Source organism: Lepidochelys kempii, chromosome 3 (assembly GCF_965140285.1).
Source record: "Lepidochelys kempii isolate rLepKem1 chromosome 3, rLepKem1.hap1, whole genome shotgun sequence".
Lineage (NCBI taxonomy): Eukaryota > Metazoa > Chordata > Testudines > Cheloniidae > Lepidochelys > Lepidochelys kempii.
Genome location: NC_136382.1, coordinates 30658540 through 30681400, shown reverse-complemented (window position 1 = coordinate 30681400; position 22861 = coordinate 30658540). Strand labels below are relative to the sequence as shown.

The 22861-nt window shown below is 42.7% G+C and overlaps 1 protein-coding gene across 1 annotated transcript; it reads left to right on the top strand.

Annotated features, from left to right (window-relative positions):
- Positions 1 to 18273: 18273 nt before the first annotated feature.
- On the top strand, positions 18274 to 20168 carry LOC140908136 (uncharacterized). The gene is made up of 2 exons (XM_073335107.2): positions 18274 to 19038; positions 19627 to 20168. The coding sequence occupies exons 1-2, from the start codon at positions 18456 to 18458 to the stop codon at positions 20145 to 20147; spliced, it is 1104 nt and encodes a 367-aa protein (XP_073191208.1). The 5' UTR covers positions 18274 to 18455; the 3' UTR covers positions 20148 to 20168.
- Positions 20169 to 22861: the final 2693 nt, after the last annotated feature.

Here is a 22861-nt window from a genome sequence, read left to right as displayed (position 1 = left end):
AGGGTATTAGACAGACTTAAATTAATTACAGAAAGGAGCTTATTTTGTTAGAAGAAAATACCCTACAAAATTGATAAACATGGGATGGCCACCTTTTTTAATAGAGAGTTTATAATAGGAAAGAATGAAGGACTGGTTGAAAGAATGAATTCAGAAAAGACAAACCTCTCTAAAGTCTCCTGCTGAGGCAGAGAGTTTTTTCAGATTATATTTTAGATTTATGTTATTGTTATTGCACCTAAGCAGCTCTATTAGAAGCCATTACAGAGCTTGTAAACTAATTTTAGTTCACCTTCCAGTGGTTTGAGCTTTTCCTTTTTTACTGGGTATCTAGGAAAGTCCAGAAGCTTAATTTTATATTCCTTGGACACAGTCAGGCAACTTTTAATGGCTAGGGTGACTTTTTGGTTAACAAAATTAATGCCCTTTTCTTCCCCGTGGCAAATCCTCTATTATTTTCATGATTAGCTGAGCCCCAAAATTAAATTCTTAGATGGCCAGTCTGGCTACAAGTTTTGTTTAGTCATGAAATGAATTTCAGGAATGATTCAAATAGTCATTTTCCATTAACCTTAATACAAAAAACACATGCTTGCTTGAATGGCAGCTAAAGTTCAAACGTGCTTGATCAAACTGCACTGTAGGATTGGCTGAATGTTTCGGAAAAATGTTTTTCATTGTTTGTCCAGCTCTGCTCCAGATTTTGAATTACTTTAGCTGCTTTCCAGATTTGAGGAGCTTTTCTCACTTAAAAGAAATGCTAAATATGTCTCAGTTCACACCTTTCAGCTGTTGATGAAGGGAATTTAACTCTTTTCTTTAAAAAGAAGCTATATGTAAATATTCTGTTTCCTGTGATGGATAATGGAAGTAAATAGAGCAGATTATAATTCTTTAAATCTAATCTAATAAATCAAAATGCTTCAGAGAACTAATAATTATGGGTCAAATCCTGGCAGTTGATCCAAAAGTCAGTGAAGTGTAAGCACCCAGTGTTGGGAGCTATAGTCAGTAAACAAAAAATCCTGCAATTAGAGGGCACATTGCCAGACGAAGGGTTGGTTCACTGTGTGAGAGGATGCTTTTTGCTGCTACTTTCTGTAGCAGCGATATGATCACTGCTGCTGTTGCCAGATTACACTCACTGGAGATAGCAGCACAGGCCTTCACTGGATTTTACGTAATCTATGCCCATTTGCCATCAATACCTCACGGTCAGTATGATGCATTGCCCGTTGCCCTCAACAGCCCCAAGGGCGTATCTTCAGGGACACTCTTGTGTGCAGTGGCAGGATACCTTTGACTGACTCACTTGTAGCCCTATTTTTTCATTTTAATTTTAGAGGTTTGCCTGCATAAAAATCACTGATGCTAACAAGAAACCGTATCAATTCCTGAGATAAAACCAAATCCCTTCACTTTGTGCCTTTGGTCTCCCTCCTACCTTTGCCTGTCTTGTCTATTTAGATTATAAGCATTTTAAGGGACTCTTTCTTACTATGTGTTTATACAATGCCTAGGACAATGGGGCTCTGATTTTAGTTGGCACCTTCAGGCACTACTGTAATAATAATTATCTTTATTGTTAATTTGTACATACAATTTCCTGAATGTACAACAAGACTGAGTTATTGAACTTAAGGCCAGAAGGGACCATCTGATTATCTGATCTCCTGTATATCACAGGCCTCTAACCACCATCAAGCCACACCCAAACCACGCCCAGAACAACGAGAGCTACATCAAGTATTACAGGCCACAGGAGAGCAAACCATTGTGTACCACAGTCACATGTATGATTTAGCTAGTAATACTTAGCACTGCAAGTACTGGTGGATCACAAGGGATGTTTCACTGACATCAACGTGGGATGGCCAGGAAAGGTACATGACGCTCGCATCTTCAGGAACTCTGGTCTGTTTGAACAGCTGCAGGAAGGGACTTACTTTCCAGACCATAACTGTTGGGGATGTTGAAATGCCTATAGTTATCCTTGGGGACCCAGCCTACCCCTTAATGCCCTGGCTCATGAAGCCATACACAGGCACCCTGGACACTAGTAAGGAGCAGTTCAATTATAGGCTGAGCAAGTGCAGAATGGTGGTACAGTTGAATTTGGACATTTAAAAGCGCGCTGGCGCAGTTTACTGACTCAGTTAGACCACAGTGAAACCAATATTCCCACTGTTATTGCTGCTTGCTGTGTGCTCCATAATATCTGTGAGAGAAAGGGGGAGACATTTATGGCGGTGTGAGAGGTTGAGGCAAATCGCTTGCTGAATATGCGCAGCCAGACACCAGGGCGGTTAGAAAAGCACAGCAGGGTGCGCTGTGGATCAGAGAAGCTTTGAAAACCTGACTGGCCAGGCTACAGTGTGACAGTTCTGTTTGCTTCTCCTTGATGAAAACCCGCCCGCTTGGTTCACTCGACTTCCCTGTAAGCCAAGCAACCCCCCCGCCCACCTGCAATCACTGCTTGCAGAGGCAATAAATTCATTGTTTTTTCAAAATCATGCATTCTTTATTAATTCATCACACAAATAAGGGGGTAACTGCCAAGGTAGCCTGGGAGGGGTGGGGGAAAAGGGAAGCACTGGGTGGGGTAGTGGATGTGGGGAAGGGGGAAGGCCACACAGCACTTCAAAACTTATTGAATGCCAGCTTTCTGTTGCTTGGGCAGTCCTCTGGGGTGGAGTGGTTGCGTGCCCAGAGAGCCCCTCCCCCCCCGCGTTCTTGGGCATCTGGTTGAGGAGACTATGGAACTTGGGGAGGAGGGCAGGTGGTTACACAGTGGCTGCAGTGGTTGTCCGTGCTCCTGCTGCCTTTCCTGCAGCTCCACCAGACACCAGAACATATTAGTTTGATCCTCCAGTAGCCTCAGCATTACATCCTGCCTCCTCTCATCATGCTGCCACCACCTCTCCTCTTGCTCATCCCTCCTGTCCTCGCGTTCATTTTCTGCTTTCCTGGACTCTGCCATTGTTTGTCTCCACACATTCTGCTGGGCTGTTTCAGTGTGGGAGGACTGCATGAGAACATTTCATCACAAGTACGGTTTTTTTCACCTTCTTATCTGCACTAGCCTCTGGGACGGAGATGATAGGGGGAGCATTGAGACATTTGCAGCTGCAGAAAGAAAAAAAGGGAGAGTAGTATTTAAAAAGACACATTTTAGAGAACAATGGGTAGACTCTTTTACTAAGCTGTTAACATTACATAGCACCTTCATAACATGTAGGAATGATTTCAAACAGCAGGGTTAAATCGATCTAATGCTGCTAAATTCGACCTAAACTCGTAGTGTAGACCAGGGCTAAGTATTGTCCAGACCATCCCTGACAGGTGTTTGTATAACCTGTTCTTAAAATCCTCCAACGATGGAGATTCCACAACCTCCCTAGGTAATATGCTCCACTGCTTAACTACCTGGACAGTTAGGAAGTTTTTCCTGATGTCTAAATCTAAACCTTCCTTGCTGCAATTTAAGCCCATTGCTTCTTGTCCTGTCTTCGGTGGTCCAGGAGAACAATTTATCACCCTCCTCTTATAACAATCTTTTTCATATTTGAAGACTGTTTTATCCCCTGTCAGTCTTTTCTTCTCCAGACTAAACAAACTCATTTTTTAAAATCTTTCCTTGTAGGTCATGTTTTCTAGACTTTTAATCTTTTTTATTGAGCTCGTCTGGACTTTCTCCATTTCCCCCCCACATTGTTCCCACAGAGTGTGCCCAGAATTGTACACAATACTACAGCTGAGGCCTTATTAGTGCTGAGTAGAACTTCTCATGCCTTGTGTACAACACTCCTGCTAATACATCCAGTATGATGTTTGTTTGTTTGCTTTGCAAGTGTTACATTGTTGACTTATATTTAGCTTGTGATCCACTATAACCCCCAGATCCTTTTCTACAGTAGTCATTTCCCATTTTGTATTTGTGTAATTGAATATTTCTTCCTAAGTGTAGTACTTGGCATTTGCCCTGATTCAATTTCATCCTATTTATTTCAGACCATTTCTCCAGTTCGCCACGATCATTTTGAATTCTAAGCCTGTCCTCCAGAGCACTCGTAACCCCTAGCAGCTCAGTATTGTCCTCTAACATTAACATGTACTCTCTGTGCTATTATCCAAACTATTTATGAAGATAGTGAATAGAATTGGACCCAGCACTGATCCCTGCAGGGCCCTACTCAAAATGCCCTTCCAGCTTGATTGTGACACAATTGATAATTACCTTGAGTACTCTTTTCCAACCAGTTGTACACCCACCTTCTAGTAGGTTCATCTAGGCTATATTTCTCTAGTTTGTTTATGAGAAGGTCATGTGAGACAGTATTAAAAGCCTTACTAAAGTAGAAACAGATCATATCTACTGCATTCTCCCATCCACAAGGCTTGTTACTCTGTCAAAGAAGGATATTAGGTTGGTTTGACATGATTTGTCCTTGACAAATCCATGTTAATTGTTACTTGTCACTTTATTATCTTGCAGGTGCTTACAAATTGATTGTTTAATTATTTGCTCCGTTACCTTCTTGGGTACTGAAGTTAAGCTGACTGGTCTATAATTCCATGAGTTGTCCTTATTCGCCATGGTGTAATTACACCTAGTAATCTGACAAGAACTAGTCAGAACCTAGTGGAACCAGGGCAGCTTGTTAAGGAAATTATACTTAAGATATGTGTTTATGGGACACATTCTATATTTCTAATCCTACATGTTCTGCATTTTAAAAGTACTGAATGGTTTCAGAAACTACCATTCAGTCAACATTTAACCAATCATCTCTCCAGCTGAGGATATGAAGTAGTTGAAGTTCAATACACCCTGATATAATGTTCTTTAGGGGGTCCAGGATAAGCTAAACATACATAAAGAGAATAGTGATTTACCTAATAGAAGACAGTAGGTTTTTAAGAATTTGACCTTGCATTCTATAGGAGCTTTACTCTAAGGATCTACTGTATTTCTAGGCTAATAACTCCTCATTATTTGAGATATTGTAACAAATGCAGCCACACAGGATTTTGTGGTTGTCACTTACACCACACAGTATGGTCACTTAGACAATAGAGACAGAACCAGATACTGCTGTATGAAATGCACAGGTCCCCACCACTGGAGCTAAATAGAGTCTGTTAGCTTTCAGCAGTGTAGCATCTGAGATGCACACTTTACCAGTCCTGATCCTATCCAGAAGAGAACAATGGTACATACGTAAACACGAGCCAGTTAAGCACAATACCTAGTGACATCTAATGAAAAGATCATGTCTAATTACATAATTGTTACACCTCAGTACACTGGTTTTTAATTGTCACCATTACATTGGTAATAAAATTGGACTTTCAGGCCCCAGAAGTGAACTAGTCTGTCCTCATTGCAGGGCTGTTCCCTTTGGTATATTCTCAAGTGCTTTGTCAAGCCTAGGTCTGTATGGACACTCTTTAGGAATCTTTTTCACAGTTTTATAGATGCCACTGTCAGGGAGGACCAAATTTCAGAGTGGTTGAGGCCTGTATCCTTAAATCTGAACCCAATCCTGTGGTTTGGGTTCTGGGTCAGACATTTTTTTGTGGATTTTAGTTCATTGAAACCCAGTTCTTGTCAGATTTTGGCCCATAAAGTGAAAATCTCCTGATATCAATTGATCATGCAAGATTCCTGCCATCGTGTGTTGACATGTCGTAACAACTCACATGACAGTGGCACAGAAGTAAGGGTAGCAATACTGAGACCCCCCGACAATAACCTTGCAATGCCCCCCACACACACAGCTCCCTTTGGGTCAGGACCCCAATAGTTATAACACCGTGAAATTTCAGATTTAAATATCTGAAATTGTGAAATTTATTATTTTTAAAATCCTATGGCCATGAAATTGACCAAAATGGACCGTGAATTTGGTAGGGCTCCAATCATAACCCTAATTTGGTGCAAACACCAAGCGTTTCCCTTCCCACAGATTGACTGTGGTGTAAACCTAATTTTGATCCAGATCCAAACACTTGTCCCATCTCTAGTCACTACTAGGAAGATTTGCAAAAATCTAGATTTTTGTCATTTCATCTTATTACACATTATTATATTCACCGAAAGCACAATCCTTATTTGTGAGGCTTATTTTACAGTGGGAGAGGGTTGATTTTCTATAGAGGGCTTTGATATCTGCTTCACATAACAAAAACTAATTCATTCAACAAAAGAGTTCTACACTTACATAGTTGACATTTATATCATATCACTCAAATTGATTTTTCAGAACATCTAGAAGTCAGGAATGGAAAACCTAGCTCTTATATAGTGGTTTTCATTCACAGAGTTGGAACAGTTTCCATATACTCACCACAATGTTGGTTACTCTGCTACCTTATCTGGTTTACTAAGAAAGCATTGCAGTTATGATTGTTCACCTTAATGAAGTTAAGTAAATATACCTGCAAAATTCCTTGCACTGGATTGTGAACTCTTAAGAAAAATCTAATAAATCACAGAGGATTTATTGTGGTTTTTATGTACATAAATCTCAATTTGGAATGCAATTTTATTACATTTATTCAAAATCCATTTCAATAAATGGAAAGTATTTTCCAAAATCATTTTCACCTTTCATGAGTCTAATAAATTGACTTTTCATGCCTTTAATAAAAAAAAAGGATTCCCATCCAAGACATCATTTACAATTGAGATGGCTATATTTTGAATCTTAGAAAACATTTACAGTATATAATTTATATTAATGAGCAAGGAATTGCATGCTACGCTTTTTACTATGTCATTTCTAATGCGCAAACATAGCAGGATGATATCTCTCAGCCTGAAGAATCACTCGGCTTGTAGGCAAAAATGATTTAATAGTGTATCATACTTTGTGCTGGCCATATTTTACTCTCTTAAAATGTGTGTATAGTGAAACAAGACAGAACTACTAAGAAACTCAGTAGAAAGCATGTTTTTTTCTAAATGGGACCGCTTACAACTAATACCAAGTTAAAAAGAAATTAATGGTTATTTTATCATCATTAACATATATGCACTTTCAATGCAAGTTTTATTTATAACCTGTACTTGTTACCTTTAAAAGATCCGTTTGGGTTTGGTCAGTCTTTTATCATTATCTGTATATTTATTTTGTTCAGATTCCAAAAATGGTAGGCATATATTCACTCTGTACTGAGTGTGCCTGGATTTACTTCCTCAGGACATCACATTCAGGGCACAGCAAAGGGTTGGGCAAAAGCCTTGATACTAAACAGGGTCCCAGCTGTAAAGCTTGGATCCTATTGTGGCTTGGAAGTGGACCAAAGTTTCTGAGAAGTTGGGCTCTACAGTTTGGTTTGGCTCATTATAGAGCTATGGATCCTTCATGAATCCAGATCAAAGTACATTCAGATCAGGCTCATCTGTACTTTAAGTACACTCCCACCAAATCATAACAGCGAATTCTCAATAACTGCTTTGGAGAGGCGAGGGCATGTTTATTTTACCATTGTCCATGATAAATCCTGGTCAAAGATGACAGCAAACCCACACCTTTCAATGCCTAGAGCTCTCGTCTGCTAAAGAAAAATGAAAAAGCCTTCTGACTATTGACGTGACATAAAATGACAATTCTTATGTAAACTGAGGTATCTGGGACTCTACAACAGGAAGCAGTAAAAATAGCTGCACATTTTACTCAGCAACAAACAACCTCTGAATCACTTCTGAAACAGACACTATAATAAAATAAAATTTTTAATTTGATACTGTTTTAATCTTATTCATAAAATGTAGGTTTCCTCCTCCCCTTGTGGCAAGGTAATTTGGACAGTGTGTAAATAACAGTAATTAACCATCTGCTTACATTGTCACCGAGCACTGAGGTGCTCTTTCTCCTACTCAGTGCAATGAAATTAGATCAGGAAATTAACTCATGTCGTTGGAACAAATGAGAAAATATTTAAGTGCTAAAGAAATTCTAAGCATATATATATACAAAGACACACACATACACAAACACACTAAATATCCAATACTCTGTCATGGTAATTCAATTCACAGTATTTCACATGGAAAATGCCGAGTAAAGCAATTCTTTCTATAAAAAGAGATGAACATTAAAATCATTGTGTTAAACAAGGCACAATGAGCAAAGAATAGGTTCTCCTCCTGGAAGAGCTGGTTGGGACTTCTTTAAAAATTAAACTGCAACTTTTCAAAGGATGGAATTTCTGTCCAAAACAAGAGAGAAAAAGAGAGACATGCCCCTGGATGACCTATAGCCTATTCCCCCACAGACTGCATCCCCTCCATGGCCTAATCTCCAGCTCATATCCCACTCAGATCCAAATCTGAGGGAGAATCTTATCTATCAAATCACTCAAATGGGTCGACTTTACAGTAGCACCTGACAGTCTTTGTATTTAGCCTCACAGACCCTTTTGAGGTAGGAAGTAGGGCTGTCAATTAATTGCAGTTAACTCAAGTGATTAACTCCAAAAAAATTAACTCAATTAAAAAAATTAATCATGTTTAATCACAGTTTTAATTACACTACAATAAGAGAATACCAATTGAAATGTATTATAAATATGTTTGATGTTTTTTAACATTTTCAAATATATTGATTTCAATTACAATACAGAATACAAAGTGTACAGTGCTCACTTTATATTATTTTTATTACAAATATTTGCACTGTAAAAAGAAACAAAAGAATGGTATTTTTCAATTCACCTCATACAAGTACCATAGTGCAATCTCTTTAGTGAAAGTGTGACTTACAAATGTAGATTATTTTGTTACATAACTGCACTCCAAAACAAAACAATGTAAAACTTTAGAGCCTACAAGTCCACCCAGTCCTACTTCCTGAACAGCCAATCGCTAAGACAAACAAGTTTGTTTACATTTACAGGCTATAATGCTGCCTGCTTCTTTACAATGTCATCTGAAAGTTAGAACAGGCATTCACATGACAGTGTTGTAATCGGCATTGCAAATATGTTAAACATTCTGCTAAACAGATATGCTAAACATTCGTATGTCCCTTCATGCTTTGGCCACCATTCCAGAGGCCATGCTTCCATGTTTCTGCCATCAGTAAATATACATTTTTGAAATGCTCTAAACCTATTGTGATTGTGTGTGTGCATGAGCATACTTAAGATTTAATTTAAAAAGTAGTTTAAGTTGAAAGCACTCTGGTTTATATCAGTTATATATCAGACGGATGAGCAGTGCCCCCACTGATTTATTCCTGACACTGCCTGGAGAAAAACAGTTAAGTTACCACTCTTTTGGGTTCTGAAAACCCTAGGTAACAAGCGTACAATAAAAATGTGAGTATTGTAGACATGGAAAATGGGGTCCACTTACTACTATTATTCATATAGTGTCCAAGAGTGTGCTAGATACTTTACACATACAAACACATGAGCGGGGTGTGGGATCTATTGTATATACCTAACTGTAAATAAAGTTTCTTCCATTGGCAAAGGGAATGATGCAAAAACGTAATCAGTCTTTTCTATTTCCAACAGCTAGACTGTGACTACGTTCAACCCTAAGCAAGGTTTAGGGTGTAAGCCGTGCCATCCGCGGAATAGCATCCCTGAGCCACAATGTCCCGCTTGCATCCTGCTTGTTCTCAGGTGCAAGGGGATAGGCCTTTATTGCCATCCGCTACCCGTAATAAATTCTTACCCCACTCCACTCTGGCCACCCAAGGCTACTCATTGGCTGACCTGCCTCTAACACTCCTCATGGACCTGCTCTGGGAAGGAGTAGGCATCTGCTCAGCCCTATTTACTCCTGGGCCCCAGGACCCAAAGATTGAGTTCTACATGTAAGGGCACGTGTATGTGTGTGTGTGGGGGGGAGGAACGGGGGGGGGGGCTTCTTACTCCTTTGCAGGGGTGCATAGGCTCAGTCTAACCCTAAATCTTATTATTCTTTCCCCCTCCACAATATTTCATTAGCAGCAGATTATTTTGACTTTAAAAGAACCCAAGGAAATCATTTATAAATGATTAGCTGTTCTTTATAACAAACTGTTCACAAGTGAGAAGTGACTCATGGAATAAATTATATTTCATCTGATTAACCCATCTTTTTTGCTCTGCTTATAGCCTGAAGCAGTCTATTCCACTGGCACACTGCAGAGGAAGCAATGCTTTCCCCATTTTAGAGGGACCACGGAGAATGTGAATTGTCTTGTTACAAGACCAAAATTAATGCAGTGCTGCCAATCGACCTTTTCAGGACACCTGCTCCTCATAGTGTGCAGCAACACACTAGAAAGTTATTCCAACGAATGGAAAGCGCTCAGGACTCCGAGCTCACTTTCTCCTGAGAAAATTAGGGGATGTAAGCACAAATTCAGTATAGAAAGCAGTTACCCTTGGAATATTGTAGATAAAGAAAACATATGGTGGGTGATAACTCAGTTCTTCACCATTACCACACCAGAAGCTACAGGAAGGATGGTCTTTGATTGATGCACAGGACTGGGAGTGAATTTATTCAGACCCTGCTACAGACTTCTTACCTGACCTCAGGCAAGATCTCTAATCTTTGTGCCTTCATGTCTCCATGTACAAAATCCCCAGATTGCTAAAGGCATTTAGATTTTGTTTTGTTCAGCATTGTAGGGCCTAAGTTATGGTGATGGCAAAGTCCCATTTTCAAACGTGGCATAGATACTGACTTCTAATAAAACTCAGGTAACCTTAATTCTGGCATTTTCTGACTTTTGAGTGCTGGAATTGAAACCTTAATAACGTTATTTTAATGTCCACTTACGTGCATAGCTCTAGAAATACAAAGCATACTATTAACTTGCTTTCATGGTTTTGACTCTGGGCTGCAGAAAATTCTTTTACATTTGATGCTGATTTGCCACTAGCTTCTAATGGGACTTAGCTGAAGGAAGCCTTATTTTTCTCTTTGAACCTGGAGAGTCCAATTTTCAAAACTTTAGTGCCTTACATTAGGTTCCTATATGGGAATTTGAAAATTCTGGTGCCTGAGAGTTGGGCACCTCAATCCTATTGAAATTCAGTGAGACATGGGCACCTAATTTCCTTAAACTCCTTAAAAAATCCCAACCCATAAGTCAGTATTTGGGTACATATATTTAGTTGCCTAAGTAAATATTCAGGTAATCCAGTATAGATTTTTGTGCCGAACCTTAAGCAACCCCATTTGAAAATGGTGTCCTGGATAAACCATACCATCTAAGCACCTGAATTAAGTCTGTAGGACCAGCTGCATCAGTCATAGCCAAGGCTTTGTTTCAAAACTATTTTCTAGTTATCTTCAGTTCTACTATAAATTATGACTCCAGTGAAGACAACTCCTATGAAAATATCCCCTATTATGCTGCAGAGTTAGGTCTGGTCAGCTAAGGTAGCAGTGACAAAGATCTGTTCACATTGAAGAGGATATGGATGATCCTTCATGTTTCCAAGAATGCAGATCTCAGATGCACTTACAGTAGCTTTAATCATTTTTGAGGAAGGAGACATAGCAAAAGCTAGAGGCTGGGGGAACAGTTTGTGTGACTGGTTGGATCACAGAAACCCTCTGGGAGCTGCCAACTGATGTGCCAAGACTACTTCTGCCCCTGCTTTCCCTGCCAGCCTGGGACCCCAGCACCCTGTCTTGCTGAGCCAGACATGTCAGTCTACTCCAACACAGACCCAGAATCTGAACCATGTGCCCCAGATCTGCAGGCTTGACTGAAAGCAACTTAAGAAGTGTTCCTGTCTTTAACACTCAGATGCCCAACTCCCAATGGGGTCCAAACCCCAAATAAATCTGTTTTACCTTGTATAAAGCTTATACAGGGTAAACTCATAAACTGTTCGCCCTCTATAACACTGATAGAGAGATATGCACAGCTGTTTGCCTTCCCCCCCGCCACGTATTAATACATACTCTGAGTTAATTAATAAGTAAAAAGTTATTTTATTAAATACAGAAAGTAGGATTTAAGTGGTTCCAAGTAGTAACAGACAGAACAAAGTGAATTACCAAGCAAAATAAAACAAAACATGCAAGTCTAAGCCTAGTACAGTAATAAAACTGAATACAGATAAAATCTCACCCTCAGAGATGTTTCAATAAGTTTCTTTCACAGACTGGATGCCTTCCTAGTCTGGGCACAATCATTTCATCTGGTACAGCTCTTGTTCCAGCTCAGGTGGTAGCTAGGGGATTTCTCATGATGGCCACCCCCTTTGTTCTGTTCCACCCACTTATATATCTTTTGCATAAGGTAGGAATCCTTTGTCCCTCTGGGTTCCCACCCTCCTTCTCAATGGAAAAGCACCAGGTTAAAGATGGATTCCAGTTCAGGTGACATGATCACAAGACTTCATTACCCACTTGCCACCCACAGGTACAGAGGAAGACTTACAAGTAAAACAGAGTGGTAGCCATGTTAGTCTGTATCAGCAAAAAGAATAAGGAGTACTTGTGGCACCTTAGTGACTAACAAATTTATTTGAGCATAAGCTTTCGTGGGCTAAACCGCACTTCATCAGATGCATGCAGTGGAAAATACGGTAGGAAGATATATATACACACAGAGAACATGAAAAAAATGGGTGTTGCCATACACACTATAACGAGAGTGATCAATTAAGGTGAGCTATTATCAGCAGGAGAAAAAAAACCTTTTGTAGTGATAATCAGGATGGCCCATTTCCGACAGTTGACAAGAAGGTGTGAGTAAAAGTAGGGGTGTGTGTGGGGAAAATAAGCATGAAGAAATAGTTTTAATTTGTGTAATGACCCATCCACTCCCAGTCTTTATTCAAGCCTAATTTAATGGTGTCCAGTTTTCAAATTAATTCCAACTCAGCAGTCTCTCGTTGCAGTCTGTTTTTGAAATTTTTTTGTTGTAATATTGCAACTTTTAGGTCTGTAATCAAGTGACCAGGGAGATTGAAGTGTTCTCTGACTGGTTTTTGAATGTTATAATTCCTGATGTCTGATTTGTAGGTCCATTTATTCTTTTACATAGAGACTGTCTGGTTTGGCCAATGTACATGGCAGAGGGGCACTGCTGGCACATGATGGCATATCACACTGGTAGATGTGCAGGTGAACGAGCCTCCGATAGTGTGGCTGATGTGATTAGGTCCTATGATGGTGTCCCCTGAATAGATATGTGGACAGAGTTGGCAATGGGCTTTGTTGCAAGGATAGGTTTGTGGGTTAGTGTTTTGGTTATGTGGTGTGTGGTGGCTGGTGAGTATTTGCTTCAGATTAGGGCTGTCTGTAAGCAAGGACTGACCTGTCTCCCAAGATCTGTGAGAGTGAGGAATCGTCCTTCATGATAGGTTGTAGATCCTTGATGATGCACTGGAGAGGTTTTAGTTGGGGGCTGAAGGTGATGGCTAGTGGCGTTCTGTTACTTTCTTTCTTGGGCCTGTCCTGTAGTAGGTGACTTCTGGGTACTCTTCTGGCTCTTTCATTCTGTAAAACAGAGCCATCTACAGGTAATTGTGCTGGTTAATGGGAGCCATTAAGATTACAAACCACCATTAATGGCCCACACTTTGCATTACTATAATAGGATCTCAGAGTTATATTTCATATTTCTAGTTTCAGACACAAAAGTGATACATTTATACAAATAGGATGACCACACTCAGTAGGTTATAAGCTTTGTAATGATACCTAACAAGAGACCTTTTGCCTGAAGCATATTCCAATTACATTATATTCACACTCATTAGCATATTTTTATAAAGTCATATAGAGTGCAACTTCACAGTTTGTCAATATTATCTCCAATAGGAACAGATCCTTGTCACTGCCACTCAAGTTAAAAATAAAAAGATACTTCTGCAGTGTTATAGGAGATACTTTTGTTTGTTTCAGAGTAGCAGCCATGTTAGTCTGTATTTGCAAAAAGAAAAGGAGTACTAGTGGCACCTTAGAGACTAACCAATTTATTTGAGCATAAGCTTTCTTGAGCTACAGCTCACTTCATCGGATGCATTCAGTGGAAAATACAGTGGGGAGATTTATATACACAGAGAAAATGAAACAATGGGTGTTACCACACACACTGTAAGGAGAGTGATCACTTAAGATGAGCTAATACCAGCAGGAGAGCGGGGGTGGGGGTGGGGAGGAGAAAACCTTTTGTAGTGATAATCAAGGTGGGCCATTTCCACGGTTGACAAGAATGTCTGAGGAACAGTGTGGGGGGGGGAGAGGGGAATAAACATGGGGCAATAGTTTTACTTTGTGTAATGACCCATCCACTCCCAGTCTCTATTCAAGCCATTGTTTCATTTTCTCTGTGTATATAAATCTCCCCACTGCATTTTCCACTGAATGCAACCGATGAAGTGAGCTGTAGCTCATGAAAACTTATGCTCAAATACTTTTGTTTGTGTTACCCAATTCATACTATTCCACTTCCTTACACATATAAAACCACAGGAAATTTTATGGACAAAGCAGCTTATCTATGTCAGTCTTCTCCTATAGGCTGCACACAACACAATATTTTCCCACTTGTCCATTGCTTCCGCATTTCTAGGTTCTGTTGTTCGGGCAGGTCATCAATCAGATATGACGTTCCTTCCTCTCCCAGGCTCCTAGTTGTCTAGTGTCTTTTACTTATAGGTATATTACTTCTATTTAGACTGCACACAATTTGAGACAATGGACAGTTTTCTTATATGGTTGATCAAAACCGGATTCTGGATCCAGATCCAAATTTTGCAAGTGAGTCCATGTGACCCTTGGAAGTCCAGAGGAGTAGGAAGAGAGGCCTATTGCTGTGGGCTGTGCTTGCACGTATTGACTGTCAATGGTATTTTTGTGCCCAACTCCCATAGCTCTTTTGAAAATCCCAGTTCAAATCAAGACAAAGGGTGAGAGAAAAGTACCATTACCCCCATTTTACATATGGTGATCCCAGGCACAGAGATTGAGTGAGTTGTCCAAGGGGACAGAGGAGGTCTGTGGTAGACTTGGGAATTGAACCCAGATCTACTGAGTCCCAGTCCACTCATGTAAACATTGATGCACAATAATTTGGCTAGTTCACGTTTATGTTGAAAGAATTCTGCAAGCTGTAAAATGTGTTCATTTTCATTGCACTTGAACTTAACTCACAAATCTAAACAAACAAACAAAAAAAGGCAGACTTCCACCAATTTTAAAAAACCCAAGGAGTTAAGCATCAAGGGTGGGTTTGGATCTCGGATACAGAAGCAGTTGTGATAATTGTTTAGCTGGCTATATATGTTTATCTTGGTGAGTCAAATGCTGTCTCACATCGTCCAGCAGCTGATTAAACATGTTTGTTCAGCATAATTAAGGAAGCACTCTTTGGGTGACCCCATCATGCTGGATTTCCTCAATTATTCCCATACCACATTTCTTCATTAATAGATTCTTGGGATTTGTCCTGAGTTTATTTCTTCAGAATCACTGGTCTTCATTTCACCTGCAAATCAATTTGTATTAGAATGGCCATTAGCTTTGCCATTTCCAATTCTATATACTGCCCTTTGTTCTGAACTATCTGTCATCCTATATAAAACATCATTTATAGGATATTTGCTGGAAGTTAACTTTTTAAATAAAGCTGAACTAATTCAAAATGTTTCTACCACTGGATTCTCAAATATTAGCTGCTTTGAGTCAGATAATTAGGATCCAATAAGTAAGCCTGGCCAGATTAAGAAATTGCCCGAACTTTTGTTCATCCCTTGAACCAAACCAAATTAGAACTTTAAAGATTTGCTATCTAGTTGACTATGTTCCCTCTTTGGTAGAGGAGATTCTCTATGCCAGGTCCAGCTGCATGTGCGCTCTCTGACCTGGAGCTTTCCTGATAGGTGTCAAGGTTCCTTCCCCACTCTGAATTCTAGGGTACAGATGTGGGGACCTGCACGAAAGACCCCCTAAGCTTATTCTTACCAGCTTAGGTTAAAAACTTCCTCAAGGTACAAACTTTGCCTTGTCCTTGAACTCTATGCTGCCACCACCAAGCGTGTGAAACAAAGAACAGGGAAAGAGCCCACTTGGAGATGTCTTTCCCCCAAAATATCCACCCAAACCCTACACCCCCTTTCCTGGGGAAGGCTTGATAAAAATCCTCACCAATTTGCATAGGTGAACACAGACCCAAACCCTTGGATCTTAAGAGCGATGAAAAAGCAATCAGGATCTTAAAAGAAGAATTTTAATTAAAGAAAAAGTAAAAGAATCACCTCTGTAAAGTCAGGCTGGTAAATACCTTACAGGGTAATCAGATTCAAAACATAGAGAATCCTTCTAGGCAAAATCTTAAGTTACAAAAAGACACAAAAACAGGAATATACATTCTATTCAGCACAGCATATTTAGCAGCCATTTAAACAAAAGAAAATCTAACGCATTTCTAGCTAGATTACTTACTAACAAGTTCTAATACTCCATTCCTGTTCTGTTCCCGGCAAAAACATCACACAGACAGACAGGCCCTTTGTTTCCCCACACCCCCCCTCCCCAGCTTTGAAAGTATCTTGTCTCCTCATTGGTCATTTTGGTCAGATGCCAGCAAGGTTATCCTAGCTTCTTAACCCTTTACAGGTGAAAGGGTTTTGCCTCTGGCCAGGAGGGATTTTATAGTTCTGTATACAGAAAGGTGGTGACCCTTCCCTTTATATTTATGACAGTGTGTTTAAACATGCAGAGCATATCCTGAAAACCCCAAATCACATACTCTGTGGGAGTTCCAAATTGCTCTAGTAAATCACTAAACAAAGCATCAAACCAGGTGTTCAGATATCATGGTGATGGGCATAGAAGCAGAAGCTGGATAGATAGATCATGTAAACTGTGCAGCTAGAGGCTCCAAAACAGTTTTCTTCTGCGGAAGAGAAAAAAATATATAAAAACCTCCTCTCTGAACACTGCCAGTGAAGGGAAGGGAAGGGAAGACCCTCTCTGACGAATCCTCCCAGTAAGGTGGATGGGAAATGAAGACAATGGAGAATTCCCTTGTGACTGATGCTGGTCTGCTAAACATGAAAAAGCTTACAATCTACAGATAAGACACCAAAGGGTGTATTATGATGCCCATTTTATAGATTTAAAACAGGGTTAGAGATTAAGTGATTTTCCCATGGTTTCACAGGTAGTCTGTGGCAGAGGCCTAGACATCCTGCATCCCAGTCACTGGGTTATCCAATAAGCTACCCTTTCCTTCCTCATTTTTCACATATGTAAAAGTGGTTGGATTTCTTAGATATGTAAAACAGATTTTCATGGGGGCTCAGCATGTCCACAGGGGTCTTCCCCATTTGACCAGTGTGGGGTTGATACATCCCGTCACACAGTCATCAAGATTCCCTGCTGAGTCAAGCTATTACAAGCAGGAACTCTGCTCTGCCTCACCTAAGGGTCCAAACAAGCAGTCTATATAAAGAGCTAAGCCTGGTGGCGAGTGGGAGACAGGGGTAGGGGAACCCGGGCCCACCCTAATCCACCAGGTTCCAACCCAGGGCCCTATGAAACCAGTAAACTCCCTATTAAGGTTTCAAGCCTTGGCTCCTAATGCATTTCCTGCATCACTTCCTACCATAAAGCCCATCTCAAGCACCTCCTTGGCTGGCAGCGGCTTGGCATCCCTGTCAGTTTCCATAGTCAGCTGGTCCTCAGCAGCATAGTCAGGCTCCACAGCCTCAGCAGTCTGGAGGTTGGTGGTTCTTTCTGCAGGAGCCTGCAGCACATAGCCTTCCTTCTTCTCAGCCAGCCCCAACTGAGCTGACCTGCCTTCTTTTATCTGTTGCCTCCACCTGGAGCAGGTGCAGCAGAGGCGAGGGGACATGGTCTTTTGGGCCCCCAGTGATCGGTCAGTTTCCATTTGCCCAGTGTGGGATCGATACACCCCATCACACAGATAGAAACTCAACCATATGTTAGCATGTCTACCTGTTTAGATCCCAGGGAGATTCTTGGATCCCATGGTAATGGACAAAGTATGAGAGGCTAGAGAGATATAGACACAATTTACCTTTCATAACCCTGTAAACACAACACTACCAGCTGTCTCATCATCTCCTCTGTCTCATGTAACTTTAGTTTCATTCTTAGCCCTGGTCTACACTAGGACTTTAGGTCGAATTTAGCAGCGTTAAATCGATGTAAACCTGCACCCGTCCACACAATGAAGCCCTTTATTTCGACTTAAAGGGCTCTTAAAATCGATTTCCTTACTCCACCCCTGACAAGTGGATTAGTGCTTAAATCGACGTTGCCGGCTCGAATTTGGGGTACTGTGGACACAATTCGATGGTATTGGCCTCCGGGAGCTATCCCAGAGTGCTCCATTATGACCGCTCTGGACAGCACTCTCAACTCAGATGCACTGGCCAGGTAGACAGGAAAAGAACTGCGAACTTTTGAATCTCATTTCCTGTTTGGCCAGCATGGCAAGCTGCAGGTGACCATGCAGAGCTCATCAGCACAGGTGACCATGATGGAGTCCCAGAATCGCAAAAGAGCTCCAGCATGGACCGAACGGGAGGTACGGGATCTGATCGCTGTTTGGGGAGAGGAATCCGTGCTATCAGAACTCCGTTCCAGTTTTCGAAATGCCAAAACCTTTGTCAAAATCTCCCAGGGCATGAAGGACAGAGGCCATAACAGGGACCCGAAGCAGTGCCGCGTGAAACTGAAGGCGCTGAGGCAAGCCTACCAGAAAACCAGAGAGGCGAACAGCCGCTCTGGGTCAGAGCCCCAAACATGCCGCTTCTATGATGAGCTGCATGCCATTTTAGGGGGTTCAGCCACCACTACCCCAGCCGTGTTGTTTGACTCCTTCAATGGAGATGGAGGCAATACGGAAGCAGGTTTTGGGGACGAAGAAGATGATGATGAGGAGGAGGTTGTAGATAGCTCACAGCAAGCAAGCGGAGAAACCGGTTTTCCCGACAGCCAGGAACTGTTTCTCACCCTAGACCTGGAGCCAGTACCCCCCGAACCCACCCAAGGCTGCCTCCTGGACCCAGCAGGCGGAGAAGGGACCTCTGGTGAGTGTACCTTTTAAAATACTATACATGGTTTAAAAGCAAGCATGTGAAAGGATTACTTTGCCCTGGCATTTGCGGTTCTCCTAGATGTAGTCCTAAAGCCTTTGCAAAAGGTTTCTGGGGAGGGCAGCCTTATTGCGTCCTTCATGGTAGGACACTTTACCACTCCAGGCCAGTAACACGTACTCGGGAATCATTGTAGAACAAAGCATTGCAGTGTATGTTTGCTGGCATTCAAACAACATCCGTTCTTTATCTCTCTGTGTTATCCTCAGGAGAGTGAGATATAATTCATGGTCACCTGGTTGAAATAGAGTGCTTTTCTTCAGGGGACACTCAGAGGAGCCCATTCCTGCTGGGCTGTTTGCCTGTGGCTAAACAGAAATGTTCCCCGCTGTTAGCCACAGGGAGGGGGGAAGGTTGAGGGGGTAGTCACGCGGTGGGAGGAGGCAAAATGCGACCTTGTAACGAAAGCACATGTGCTATGTATGTAATGTTAACAGCAAGGTTTACCCTGAAAGAGTGTAGCCACTGTTTTATAAAATGTGTCTTTTTAAATACCGCTGTCCCTTTTTTTTTCTCCACCAGCTGCATGTGTTTCAATGATCACAGGATCTTCTCCTTCCCAGAGGCTAGTGAAGCTTAGAAAGAAAAAAAAACGCACTCGCGATGAAATGTTCTCCGAGCTCATGCTGTCCTCCCACACTGACAGAGCACAGACGAATGCGTGGAGGCAAATAATGTCAGAGTGCAGGAAAGCACAAAATGACCGGGAGGAGAGGTGGTGGGCTGAAGAGAGTAAGTGGCGGGCTGAAGAGAGGGCTGAAGCTCAAATGTGGCGGCAGCGTGATGAGAGGAGGCAGGATTCAATGCTGAGGCTGCTGCAGGACCAAACCAGTATGCTCCAGTGTATGGTTGAGCTGCAGCAAAGGCAGCTGGAGCACAGACTGCCACTGCAGCCCCTCTGTAACCAACCGCCCTCCTCCCCAAGTTCCATAGCCTCCACACCCAGACGCCCAAGAACGCGGTGGGGGGGCCTCCGGCCAACCAGCCACTCCACCACAGAGGATTGCCCAAAAAAAAGAAGGCTGTCATTCAATAAATTTTAAAGTTGTAAACTTTTAAAGTGCTGTGCAGCATTTTCCTTCCCTCCTCCACCACCCCTCCTGGGCTACGTTGGTAGTCATCCCCCTATTTGTGTGATGAATGAATAAAGAATGCATGAATGTGAAGCAACAATGACTTTATTGCCTCTGCAAGTGGTGATTGAAGGGAGGAGGGGCGGGTGGTTAGCTTACAGGGAAGTAGAGTGAACCAAGGGGCGGGGGGGTTCATCAAGGAGAAACAAACAGAACTTTCACACCGTAGCCTGGCCAGTCATGAAACTGGTTTTCAAAGCTTCTCTGATGCGCACCGCGCCCTCCTGTACTCTTCTAACTGCCCTGGTGTCTGGCTGCGCGTAACCAGCAGCCAGGCGATTTGCTTCAACCTCCCACCCCGCCATCAACGTCTTCCCCTTACTCTCACAGATATTGTGGAGCACACAGCAAGCAGTAATAACAGTGGGAATATTGGTTTCGCTGAGGTCTAAGCGAGTCAGTAAACTGCGCCAGCGCGCCTTTAAATGTCCAAATGCACATTCTACCACCATTCTGCACTTGCTCAGCCTGTAGTTGAACAGCTCCTGACTACTGTCCAGGTTGCCTGTGTACGGCTTCATGAGCCATGGCATTAAGGGGTAGGCTGGGTCCCCAAGGATACATATAGGCATTTCAACATCCCCAACAGTTATTTTCTGGTCTGGGAATAAAGTCCCTTCCTGCAGCTTTTGAAACAGACCAGAGTTCCTGAAGATGCGAGCATCATGCACCTTTCCCGGCCATCCCACGTTGATGTTGGTGAAACATCCCTTGTGATCCACCAGAGCTTGCAGCACTATCGAAAAGTACCCCTTGCGGTTTATGTACTCGGCGGCTTGGTGCTCCGGTGCCAAGATAGGGATATGGGTTCCGTCTATAGCCCCACCACAGTTAGGGAATCCCATTGCAGCAAAGCCATCCACTATGACCTGCACATTTCCCAGGGTCACTACCCTTGATATCAGAAGATCTTTGATTGCGTGGGCTACTTGCATCACAGCAGCCCCCACAGTAGATTTGCCCATTCCAAATTTATTCCCAACTGACCGGTAGCTGTCTGGCGTTGCAAGCTTCCACAGGGCTATCGCCACCCGCTTCTCAACTGTGAGGGCTGCTCTCATCTTGGTATTCATGTGCCTCAGGGCAGGGGAAAGCAAGTCACAAAGTTCCATGAAAGTGCCCTTACGCATGCGAAAGTTTCGCAGCCACTGGGAATCGTCCCAGACCTGCAACACTATGCGGTCCCACCAGTCTGTGCTTGTTTCCCGAGCCCAGAATCGGCGTTCCACAGCATGAACCTGCCCCATTAGCACCATGATGCATGCATTGGCAGGGCCCAGGCTTTCAGAGAAATCTGTGTCCATGTCCTGATCACTCACGTGACCGCGCTGACGTCGCCTCCTCGCCCGGTATCGCTTTGCCAGGTTCTGGTGCTGCATATACTGCTGGATAATGCGTGTGGTGTTTAATGTGCTCCTAATTGCCAAAGTGAGCTGAGCAGCCTCCATGCTTGCCTTGGTATGGCGTCCGCACAGAAAAAAGGCGCGGAACGATTGTCTGCCATTGCTCTGACAGAGGGAGGGGCGACTGATGACACAGCTTACAGGGTTGGCTTCAGGGAGCTAAAATCAACAAAGTGGGTGTCTTTACATCAAGGAGTATTTCAGGCAGGACTTCACGGAGGGTTCCAATAAGAAATGGTGCACCTAAGTTATCGTTCTTATTGGAACAAGGAGGTTAGCCTGGCCTCTGATTGATACATGGCTAGATTTACCTCGCTGCACCTTCTCTGTGAGTGACTGCAGTGTGACCTAGAGGAATGAGTCCCCTAGACAGGGGAGGAGGCAAATGAGTACAAAACAAATCTGGTCTATTTCTTGTTTTGACCCACTCCATCTATCTTTTACATCTTTGGCTGGCAGCAGACGGTGCAGAAGGACTGCATGCCATCCACATCTCATGGCTGCTCGGCAGAAGATGGTACAGTACGACTGCTAGCCATCCTCATCTCTTGCCTGCCTGGCAGAAGATGGTACAATACGACTACTAGCAATCCTCATCTCTTGCCTGCCTGGCAGAAGATGGTACAGTATGACTGCTAGCAGTCCGTATCGCCTGCCTGCTCACCATAAGACGGTTCAATAGGACTGACTGCAGGACTAAAGAGAATGACCTGGTCAAGTCACTCCAAATTTAGTCCCTGCGCCCATGTCTGCCCAGGTGCTCCCAGCCGACGTGGCCAGGAGCACCTCGGACACGACGAGGACGACTACCAATCGTATTGCACCATCTGCTGCCAGAAGGCAATGGGTTGCTGCTACTGTGCAGCAAAGCCGTACCGCGTCTGCCAGCACCCAGGAGACATAGGGTGACGGTTACCTGAGCGGGCTCCATGCTTGCCGTGGTATGGCGTCTGCACAGGTAACTCAGGAAAAAAGGCGCGAAACGATTGTCTGCCCTTGCTTTCACGGAGGGAGGGAGGGAATGGGGGCCTGACGATACGTACCCAGAACCACCCGCGACAATGTTTTAGCCCCATCAGGCATTGGGATCTCAACCCAGAATTCCAATGGGCAGCGGAGACTGCGGGAACTGTGGGATAGCTACCCACAGTGCAACGCTCCGGAAGTCGACTCTAGCCTCGGTACTGTGGAAGCGCTCCGCCGAGTTAATGCACTTAATGC